The following is an 11,306-nucleotide window of genomic DNA, read 5'->3' as shown; positions in this document are numbered from 1 at the left end:
TTTCATTTTTTATTTTCCTTGACCAACACACCTCAAGCTGCCTTGCTGCATCTCCAGCGAGTAAAATGTCTTCAAAATGAAACTCCTGCCTTATTGCAGTAATTAGGAATCTGATGGCCGTGCTATAGATTTCGTGCAGATTGCAAACATGGCCCAAGTGTTGTATCTTAGAAAAAAAAAATGATCAAAAACCCCCTTGACTTTTCCTTTTTGCAGGAGAGGATGTGGTGCACGAGAACTTTGCTGACGCCTCAGTGTTCAAGGCGTTGCTTCAGTTATTTTTTCTTCTCGTTTTTTGGTTGTTTTTTTTTTTCTCTGCATCTGCAGTGCAGGCGTCGAGTTGACTTGCTAACATACTGTGTCCAGTTCGTCGTGTATCTGACGAACTCCGAGTTTGCGTGCGGGGCGTCCCGCTCCGTCTGAAGCGGTCGCTGCCGCCGCGGGATTGTGAAGTGAATGACGGGGGGAAAAAAAAAAAAAAAAAAGTAAATCTTTGTTATACGTGTTTGTGGTTGTGGTTCATCCTGTTGGTGTTTTGGAGGATTTAACAAGAGATTGCTTTGTGGTGGCTATTTCTTTTGCAAAGGTGCATTCTCGCTTTCGTGTATCGCTGTAGGAATCGGGACGCCTCCCCAGCTTTTCTAATGTTTACTGAGATAAAAGGGCTAAAAACAGGTCGTCTTCGTGCTCCATCCACACCCACATCTGAGTTGTCCATGCATTTCACGTGCACATCTGTCCGCCGTGTGAATGTGGCGGCCTGCGACGTCTTGAGTGTGATCACGTCCATGTGTTGGTAGAGCTTCTATTGACGGGGCCCATGTGACGCAAAGTTGACCTTACCAATGTCATTAATGAGTAAGTAATGTCATTTCTGCCCTGAAATGACAAAGATCCATTTTTTTTGTGCTTTGGCGTGTGGAAATCAGCTCTTTGTGATGTCACAAAGGGCACCGTAGTAACCGCACTCCCAGCCTAGGCTTTGGTTCTGCCTTGATTCTTGTGACCTTCCAGACAAGTGGGACGCTTAGGAAGCTACGCCCCGGTGTTTTTGCTGGAGGCTATAAACAGAGGGCTAACAACATGGAATTTCTCTTCTGGCGATCTCCCATCGGAGTCTGGGGATGAAAACTAAAGACCTAAACAAAAAGCTGATTGTACGCGACAGCCGATGTCAACCGTCGTGCACTTGTGACGTTGCCTTCTCGTCAGTCGACCGCGGCGCCACCTGCCGCTGTTTGTTTTCCCCTCTCGACCCCATCGCGCTCAAACCCAACGGAAACGCGCTCACCCAAGCGGGACCGTCTCAAGCAAAGCCGCATCCGCGTGCATGTATGTATGTGGCACGTGCACGTTTTTTTTTTGGCTCCTCCACTCTCAGGGTTTCTCCTCTTACAGTCAGTGCTCGAGTCTCGACCCGCCGGCTCCTAAACCAAAGCAGTTGGTCTCATGGTAACCGTCGAGTCTGCATCGCGCCGCCGCGGCTTCAGTGTGTCGGACTTAAACTCAAGTAGGCTATGCAAACGACAAAAAATAAAAAATAAAACGCAAGGATAAACATACTGTTATATGCTGCGACCACTCTCGTGTTCGTCCGCCGTCCACCTTCGAGCACCGTTACGAGCAATACCCCCCCACTCCCTCAGTACACGTTGCACTGTACTGTAATCTAGTTATTCTGTGTACATGTATTTGTGAGGTTAATGCCTGTTACGCTTCTAAAAAGGACGTATGTATGTCCTACGCTCCCCCGACCACTAACGCTCGCTGTTCAAGAGGAGCTTCATTAACGTGTGCAAGCTCACGTTAATGGTATGAATATATTGTTTTTCTTGTTGGCCAATACTCCCTTTTTGTATCTTTGGTGTTACTTGCTACTTCCTCCAACGACCCCAGTGTTTTTCTCTTTGTTTTTTTTTTGGAGGGTTGCACTTATTTTCAGCATATTGTTTCATCTTTTCTCATTTGAAAACATCTCACGTCATCTGGGGAATTGTAGTAAACATGTAACTGCTGCCTTGTAATCTTCAGTTACCGCGCCGTCAATTTCAAAAACTCATACTTGCATACTTTCATATACGTATACTATACATGTGAGAGAGCTCAACATGGCTTACAGTGTAAATTGAATTCTCCATCAAGACACTGCAGAGTGTCGAAGGAGCAGCGTGAGGGTTTTCTTGAAAATTATTCTTTCACATGTTGGATGTTAGATTTTTTTTTTTTTGTTGGCCAAAATAAAAAACATCTTAGTTTGAGTAGGAAGCATGCATTTACGGGAACAGATGACTCTTTTTACATGTTTTACCTAAGAACTTAAAAAAAAAAAAAATGGAATGAAGTTGCAAAAGAGAAAAACAAGAGTGAACGGTGAGATGCTTTGATGTTAGTACAGAAGTCTGCTGTGTACTTGTTGGGTCATCATTTGTATTTTATTTTTTTAATAAAACATTGGCACTTAACCAATGCTGGGTTTACTGGTTCTCGTTTCCTTTGTCAATATGAAAGTGTTTTCTTTCACGCACCACATATTTGTATACATGTTAACGTTAAAATTCCAACGATGGTTAAATTTTAACTAAAACTACCTAATTACTTTTGTGTAGGGCACCGTTTATGTGACTGTAAAAACGAGTGACGTCAATGTCTTTTGACCGACAAAGAAATGAAAACGGTATGTAGTACAATAAAATAACAAAACTTGATTTATGGATCACAGAGGCACACAGTCTTCATACAAAAGGCAGCAAACAATAGGATACAAGTCAGGTGCAGTGGTTGTTGAAACAGGAGATCAAAGACAACACAAATTAACAAAGAACAAAGTCCAGAACGACGCCAAACACTAAATAAATTACAATAAATAAGTAGTCTGTAAAAGTCAAGTCGGTCACTTCAGTGCAAAGTCCCCCAACAAAATAAACTTTCTGAATTTTATATATCTATAGAATAATTTATGTTGGATTTACATGCATAATATCAAGTGAGAGATAAAAATGACCAGAACTCTCGACATAAAATGTTTTCTCATGGTGCTCACTGGCGCCACCTTGAGAATGTTTCTTTTGTAAAGACGCAACATTCACATCCAATGAGTGAGCGCTATTAAACCTTGGCGTAAAATGTTCAGGAAACAATTGAATTTAAAATACTTTCATACTTAAAGGAGCTGCTCACTCAAAATGTAAATCTAAGGTACTTCTCACATCTAAATGTTTTAGTGACTTTTTTTTCTTCCAACCTGAGTGAAATATTCCTTTCATCAAACACATGCATTCTACAACTATAGGATGGGAGTGCACAGTAAGTCACCCATGAAAAGCTCAACGGATACAAAGATACAAACGAGCACTTCTGGTCGGCAGGCGGAGGCGGTAACAGTCACAATCCTAAATGTCAAACGTGGCTCTCAAGAAGTCATGTGACCTACTCCTGGCCTCCGCACGTGGGGACTGTTTGGCTGACGGCAAGGTGTGATCTAAGCTCCTCCCACTGCAGGAGGATCTCATGTAGTCTTAGGTGACCCATCTGCCAAACGGGAGTCTTGATGAGAGGATGTGCTGCGCCCTGCTGGCCACTGGCGGCGCTTCGCTGGGTGCAGCCGGTCACGAGGAGCGCCGTAGGGGGGGACGTAGGGGTCCTCCGCCCCCTGTTTCACCACCACCTGTTTGCCGTTCAGTAGAAGCGCTTGCGGCGGTTCTCGTTCCAGTGGCTGTACACCACCATGCCGATGACGATGAGGAAGACGCAGCCCAGCATGGAGAAGAGTACGGCGAAGAATATGCCGACGGCGCTCATCCCTTCCTCGACCTGGCCCACTGGAGAAGAGAGAGGGGGACACGGTCACAGGGGGCTGCGGGTGAGCAGCAAGTGTCACAGCGGCAGGCAAGCCGTGCCAGTCTCACGTCTGAGCAGCTCGATGTTGTCCACGCTGGGCAGGGTGATCTCCTCCTCCTCCTCCGCCTCTTCCTTCTCGCTGCGCAGCACCGTCAGCTGGTAGAGCTTCAGGGAGACGATGTCGTGGTTGTCTGTACCGTGACAGAGACATTGAGACGCTATGTGAGAACTTTTTGTTCCTTGTCGTGGGTTACCAGCCCCTGGAAGTCTCAATGTGTACATGAACATGCATATACACAACTAGTCAAAGGTTTGGACACTCCCTATGAATTTAATGTCTTTTATTTCATTCTCATGACTATTGACGTTGCAGTTTCTCACTAAAGGTGTCAAAACTAAGTATGAACACACATGGAATTATATAGGAAACAATAAAAGCGGAAAATAACTCAAACACCTTTTATATTTAAATTCTTCAAAATAGCCACCTTTCATAAAAAAGCATATCTAGAGTTATTGAATGTGTTTTCATATATTTGATGTGTTCAGTGTCTATCTGCAGTGCAGAAAGTTGTAAAGATAAAAAAAAAATCGCATGAGTAGGTGAAAAGATGAATACCTGAGAGGTCCCCTGTGACAGCTGAAGCTCCGAAGTAGTAGCCCTGGGGAAGATTGACCCCGGGAAGGTCCAAGCAGTCCCTCCACTCGTGTTGCCCATCGATGTCAATCATCACCTGCAGAGCGGCGTCGGCAGGAAGTCAGATTGTGCTAGCTGTGTTCCGAAAAAGAATCTACGTGTCTGATTGAATCCTTTGATGTCATAAAAGCTAAAATCACATCAGCTTCTGGACCTTAAAGCTCAGTGATTTAAAAATGATTCTGCGGCGTTCCAATCTCTGAGTGGCTGCTAATGACAGACATTTAGAGATTAAGGACATGAGGCAACGTCTGTGCGCGCTCAGCAGTGTGTTATTACGGCAGATGGCCGTCGACGATGACCTCGGTGGCCTGCGTCACTCACCGTCAGCCTGCGGCGGATGTATCGGATGAAGAGGAACGTGTCATGTTTGAGGTTGCGCACCATGGCGTTGCAGCCGCCCAGCTCGGTGGGCCGGCCGTCCCGCTCGTGGTCGTAGCTGATGGTGCCGTTGCCGACCATGGCCAGGACGAAGGGGAAGATCCTCTGGTGGCCACGGGGGGGGGGAAACAGACCATCTGGATTTATGCACACATGCCGTCATACAGTACAAACACTTTGTCATGTCTGTGCCGCACACATGCAGCAGCAAAATCTGGACTCATGCACACGACATTCAACGAGACGCCTGTTTTTACCGTTCGCTTCTCATTTTAAAACGTGACTTTTTTTTTAAAAACTGATTCAGACGACACATAAACCATGCAGATGCAGATGAAACATATAAACTCGTGGACGAACAAGAGGCAGGCCAGTGAGGTTTCGGTCTGAGACTCCAAAGGTGGGTTACCTGCGTGCGAGGAGTGTATCGTTTCTTCTGCGCCTGTTGCAAAATGGTGGCACAAAAACAAAACAAGACACACCTTTTTCAAAAGGTTACAAAAGCGTTTTTCGCATGGCTTGGGCCTGCCCTCACTAATTTTTTTTTTTTTTTAAGCCACAGGTAAAACGTGTGGTCTGGTTTGAGCAGCGTACCTCTAGGTGTTTCTCCTCGTTGGGATACGTGTCCACAAACACGCCCAGGCCGGTAAAGTTGTCCATATTTCCAAATACGGGACCTGTAAAAGACATTGATATGAAAATATTACACAAAATAGATATTGTGCTTTGGTGTTGTTGTTGTTTTTTTTTTTTTTTTTTTTTAAATCTTACCTTTCTGCATACGTTCTTTTGTGTACCAAATGGCCAAACCATCACCGTTCAGGTTCTTCTTTCCTTGCCCATGAATCTTAAAGTGCACCTGCATCTCCCAGTCCTTCAGATGGCATGGCTAAGAGTACAGGTTAAAAAAATGTTACAAATACATTTACTGAAACAAGTCTTTTGCTATCTTAACTATTCCATGTTAATATTCAGCTTTCTTTCTTTCCTTACATTTTTTTTTAATAAGTTGTGGATTCTTACCGTGCGGCTCCATACTGCCCCCTGTCTACTCTGCATGTCAGGTGTGAGGCGCACCTGTTCTGTTGTTACCATGCCATCACCCATCAGCTCCCAGTGGGAGGAGCCGAGAGATCCCACACCTGAGCAAACAAACAAACAAAACAATCGTCGAGAGAAGGGGTGATACAGCGAAATGGACCTCGTTGACCCTGGAAATCTTACAGCAACCAAATATTACGCCAGCGTCGTGAGAAAAAAGTACCGATGCATTTTAAGATTTTGAATACCTAAATTACGCTGTGCTGGGGGTGGATTTCATATGCAACATGACTACGTGACCACTACGCTACATGACTGATATTCTGGAAACATCTGCCCCGTCCAGTAAGACCTAACTGGGTGTCCGACGGGCGGCGTTACCTTGGTAAGGCTTGGAGAGGGAAAATTCCCTCTTCAAAAACTCCTCCATCTCATGGTCGTCGTTTGCCAAACACTGACTTGCGGTGAAAATGAGAAAGGCGAAAGTCCATTGCGAGTTAAACGGCATTATTTTCCGTCTGAATGGCATATCGGGCTCCCTGCATCGACGATTCTCACTGACGGCAGCCTGCGTGGGTCAAAAAGCGTTCTGCCGAAAATGGGCTTGCTTCGCGATGGGCGAGCGCATGGCTCAGTCCCATTGGTTCCCTTGACCTGTCATTCAGAACACGATTGTTATTTGATAGGCTGTTTCCAACTTACTCAAAGGAAAAAGAAACATACAAGCAAACAACTCAATAGTATTTTGTTTTAGAATGTAGACATTAGCTTTTTGTTTTATTACAACATCCAGTTATAATTGTGTTGAGACATTTTTAAATGACGCTCTAAAAGCATGTCTAAACGACTGAAGTTTGAAAGACCATTCAAATCACTATGATGTCTTATTTTAATTGAACATTAAAATAATGTGGGATTTAATAAATTTATTTCTGTTTTAGTACATCACACATCCAGTAGATGGTGCAAGTGCGGGGTCAAGTGGGAGGGGAAAGCGTTTTTCGAGTAATTAAGGACAATGATGAAATGAACCGGAAGGGGGCAGCAGTGCAACTCATAGGATGCAACCTGTCGCTAAACGCCACAGAAGAAGAAGAAGAAGCAGCAGCTGCAGCAGCTTCAGCAACAACAGCAGCAACAACAACCAGCAAGAACAGCAGCAGGCAATTTTCTCTGGTGACAGTGATAGTCAGAGAAAGGACGATGTCTTCGGCTGAACATTTGAAGCAGCTCATCAGCGACAAACTTGCGGGTGTAGCTGAGGAAATATTTGCAGTTTTTCACAATGTTGTCCTCGAGTATGAAGAAGAGCTGCTCCGTCATCGCAAGTGTTTTGGTGCGGCCAAGAAGCCCGTCATAAAACTACGCCGGATAGGTCAGTAACTACTTTATTTTCGTAGTTGGCACAATACCAAGAAAGTGGGTTGTCATGTTTTAGCTGTTGGCTGTCCTCACGCCTTTCGGACGATGTGTCGCTCGTGTCTAGCTCAAGGATGGGAGTGGTACAACTGCATAGAAACGAGCTATCTTGCCACAGCCGAGAGAAACAACCAGCCCCCCGAAAGCTCAACCACAACGCCACCAAGCACCTGGGTGGCATTGTTATGATAAACTGTTTTAGCACCACCTGTGAGACAACAACAGGAGTAATTAAACCTGCCAGCAGGGTGTTGACATGGGAGTTGCCTGCCTTTGCTCGCTATAGAGCACCTAGAGTTTTCATTTTTGCAATGTATGCATGCGTCACAAAAACACAGACACATACTTTCTACTAAAATATAAGATATGAAATACATTAATAGAGAATAAAGATTCACATTAAACAACAATAAAATGTAATCAGTTGATTTGCATTTTCAAGTTTTGTAGTGTTTATATTGGGATTATGAGACTGTCAGTCGTCTTTGTACCGCGACCGGAAATATTTATTTAAAAAAAGCTTAGGCTTTGATTTCCAGATCCAATTGATCAGCACAGTCTTTGCTTGTGTTGTACTAAATTTTGCCCTTACGAAAGACTGGCTTTGAAGCATGTTCAAACTAGCTTTTGTCAGGCTAAGCCCCCAAAGGATGGACTCTGCTCAGTTAGAGGTGCAGATTATGGTTAGGAAAGATTGTCAGAGGGTGCTGTTCATAACGCCATCTTCTGTCTCTCTCCAGAGCTCCCACAGTGTCGTGTCCATCAGGAGGAGGGGATTGTGGACAAACCCAGGTACTGCAGTCTTCATCAAGGGGAGCCTGAACCTGAATCTCCACAGACTGAAGAGCAACCGGAAGATGTGAGCAGCAGTGAGCTCGGACTGATGTCTGAGGTCCTCCAGGACCCTGAAGGTAAAACTTCAGGTCCTACATTCCATCTATTTTCAGATTCAGATTTATCATCCCACACATCATTGGAAAAGGCTATGGTGTCAAGATTTGTGGGAGGGGTTGAGGGCGACTCTGTGCAAAACATATATTTAGCATTTTATCACACCTCCTCTACCAGGCCCATGGCTCTTTTTTGCTGTTTGTGGACTGCACAGACTTATTTCGTTCAGAAATCCAGTGACTTTTCAGGTGGTCGATATCCTCCACTGATAAATTCCTTTAGGGTGCCATACCATATGAAATGTGTTTAAAAAAAAAAAAAGAAGTCACAAGCTCAAAGGGTCTAGCTCAGTTGTTCTCAAACTTTCTCTGTCACGCCCCATCTTGGAGGAAGAAATGTTTTCCTCATGGGCTAGAAGCCCCAAATTTGACGTGGCTGTGTCTTGAGGGATCCCGATGAACCTGCAAGTGGCCCCATGTCTCTAGGACAAAGTTGACTTTTGACCCCATAGACTTGCATGGCATTAGGGCAGTGGTTCTCAAACTTTCTCTGTCACGCCCCACCTTGGAGGAAAAAAAATTTTTATGCCCCCCCCCTCCCAAAAAAAAGCTACTTGCGGAACAATTCTAGAGCCAAAAGTGGCCAACAACAAAGAACACTGACCACCGCCAGACTCCTGAATTCTTCTTTTCGTCCCTGTCAAATATTTGTCCATCCTGTGTAAGTGAAAACATTAGTTCCCCCGGGCGCCCCGTCTCCCTCCCGCCTGGTGTTTCACGCCCCCCCCCAGACGTGACTCTGCGCCCCCCACTTTGAGATGCGCTGGTCTTGCTGATGCCTGACGGATGTAGTTGTCACAGACCAGACAAAGTGCTGGTGTGCAGAACTGTGTATTGTAGCACACACACTTTCTGAAATGTTGAACAGAGTTAAGGAGGGACTTTGCTCAATTTCCAACCACTTACTCTCCATTATGGTTAGTGAAGATTGGCAGAGGGCGTTCTGCATAACGTGTTCTTTGCTGTTCTTTTTCCCTCCAGAGTTCCCACAGCACAGTGTCTGTCAGGTAGTGGGGTTTGAGGACGGCCTGCTACCCTTGACCGAAGACGGACACTTCACTCTGGATCAAGGGGAGCCTGAAGCTCCACAGAATAAAGAGCAACAGGAAGAACGAAGCAGCAATGAGCTTGGACTGAAGCCAGAGCCTGGAGACCAGTTGTTTTCTGATGATGTGGAAAGTAATGAGATTGAAGATCCAACCGTGGACCGGTATCATGAGGAATCTTCAGAGGACTCTGGGGCTAAAGTTCCAGTTAGTGGTGATCTTTCTCTCCAACCTGGTGTTTCCCACAGTCAAGCCCCTGTTGGCAATGATCAGCTTGTTTGTACAACAGGTGAAAGTGAGTTATCAAGTCCTGGAACCTTGTTACAGCACAAAGGAATGCATAAGGGTGAGACGCCGTATGTTTGCCAGGAATGCGGGAGGAGTTTTTTGAGAAAATCGCAATTTACAATTCACAACAGAATACACACTGGTGAGAAGCCATTTGTCTGCAAGGAATGCGGTAAGGCTTTTAGGAAAAGCTCTCACCTAAAAGTGCACTACAGAAAGCACACAGGTGAGAGGCCGTATGTTTGCAAAACATGTGGCAAGGGTTTTTCAACCAACGCGCACTTAACAACACACAACCGCGTCATCCACACAGTTGACAAACCTTACGCTTGCCAAACATGCGATCAGAGCTTTTCCCAAAGTATAGATTTGAAAGTACACAAGAGAAAGCACACAGGTGAGAAGCCATATGTTTGCGACACATGTGGCAAGAGTTTTTTAAGAAAGTCGTACTTGGTGGCTCACATCACCATCCACACAGGTGTCAAACCTTTTGCTTGCCAGGAATGCGGCAAGGGTTTTTTGCGAAATTCAGACCTGATAATACACATGAGAAACCACACAGGTGAAAGGCCATTTGTATGCCAAGCATGTGGCAAGAGCTATATGGGAAATTCGGAGTTGAGAAAACACATGAAGATTCACACAGGCGAGAAGCCATTTGTGTGCAAAGAATGCGGTCAGCGTTTTCTAAAAAGCTATAACCTAAAAATGCATATGACCATGCACACAGGTCAACGTCCACATGGTTGCTCCGTATGCGGCAAGCGTTTTTTCATGAAATCGGACTTGGTAAAGCACAACAGAACCCATACAGGTGAGAGGCCATATCTTTGCCAAATATGCGGTAAGAGATTTTCAAGAAACGCCCACTTAATGATACACCACAAAATCCACACTGGTGAGAGGCCATTTGTTTGTCAAACGTGCGGCAAGGGTTTTATACAAAAGCACACCTTAAGTATACACGAGAGAACCCACACAGGTGAGAGGCCCTATGTCTGTATTAAATGTGGTCAGGCGTATGCAGTGAAGAAGAACTTGGAACATCACATCAGTTGTTGTGTCGTTCCAGAACCATCAGTTTCTTGATGCTTGTGCGTAAAACGGTTTGATTTCACCAACTTTGGTTCACGCATTCAGTGTTTGTGGTTTGATGTACTGTATTCCATATCTTGCCAATCTTTGTCAATTCTTTTAGGTTGAGAAGCAAATGATTTTTAGATGAAAATTTAAATGTTAAAATGTGCATATTATATATGCTGTAAGAAGAAAAAGTAGAAGACCTTTATTGATCACACCGTGGGGGAGTTTGCATAATTACAACAGCAAAACTGTATAGCGCAAAAAAGATTGAGAATTATATTAATTAAAGAAATACGGTAATTAAAAATAAAGTATTTGTAGGTATAAATGGAAAATAAAAAAAAGTTATTTACATCTTATTGACAGTTATGTTTTCAGCTATCTACACAGACAATAAGACTACTGCACCTTTCAGAAAAAAAGTAATTTTTTTTAGAGGACACGTTTCATTTTAAGCATATATGTACCATCATTTGTACAACACGCATTTGCTTAGATCACAATAAATCAATATTTTTTTGTCCATACAAACTTAGTCGTTGCTTTTTTATTTATTTATTT

At 44.2% G+C, this 11,306-nt stretch overlaps 2 protein-coding genes across 3 annotated transcripts; one reads left to right on the top strand and one right to left on the bottom strand.

Annotated features, from left to right (window-relative positions):
• Nucleotides 1-2,680: 2,680 nt before the first annotated feature.
• On the bottom strand, nt 2,681-6,547 carry lman2la (lectin, mannose-binding 2-like a). 2 transcript variants are annotated; one of them, XM_076044758.1, is made up of 9 exons: nt 6,338-6,547; nt 5,939-6,057; nt 5,687-5,804; nt 5,510-5,592; nt 5,325-5,357; nt 4,859-5,020; nt 4,457-4,571; nt 3,906-4,028; nt 2,681-3,818 (listed from the first exon to the last, which is right to left on the bottom strand). In XM_076044758.1, exons 1-9 carry the CDS (start codon nt 6,483-6,485, stop codon nt 3,676-3,678), a joined length of 1,044 nt encoding a protein of 347 aa, XP_075900873.1. In that variant the 5' UTR covers nt 6,486-6,547; the 3' UTR covers nt 2,681-3,675. The 2 variants fall into 2 exon arrangements, with proteins under 2 accessions (XP_075900873.1, XP_075900874.1); XM_076044759.1 differs by lacking the exon at nt 5,325-5,357.
• Nucleotides 6,548-7,077: 530 nt separating this feature from the next.
• Nucleotides 7,078-10,847, top strand: LOC142900548 (uncharacterized). Its single transcript, XM_076044894.1, has 3 exons — nt 7,078-7,331; nt 8,116-8,286; nt 9,307-10,847. The coding sequence occupies exons 1-3, from the start codon at nt 7,160-7,162 to the stop codon at nt 10,749-10,751; spliced, it is 1,788 nt and encodes a 595-aa protein (XP_075901009.1). The 5' UTR covers nt 7,078-7,159; the 3' UTR covers nt 10,752-10,847.
• The last annotated feature ends 459 nt before the right edge of the window (nt 10,848-11,306 follow it).

This window comes from Nelusetta ayraudi, unplaced genomic scaffold (genome assembly GCF_046127955.1).
Source record: "Nelusetta ayraudi isolate G7.1 ecotype Tasmania unplaced genomic scaffold, CSIRO-AGI_Nayr_v1 ptg000083l, whole genome shotgun sequence".
NCBI lineage: Eukaryota > Metazoa > Chordata > Actinopteri > Tetraodontiformes > Monacanthidae > Nelusetta > Nelusetta ayraudi.
This window is presented reverse-complemented; position numbering and strand designations above follow the sequence as displayed.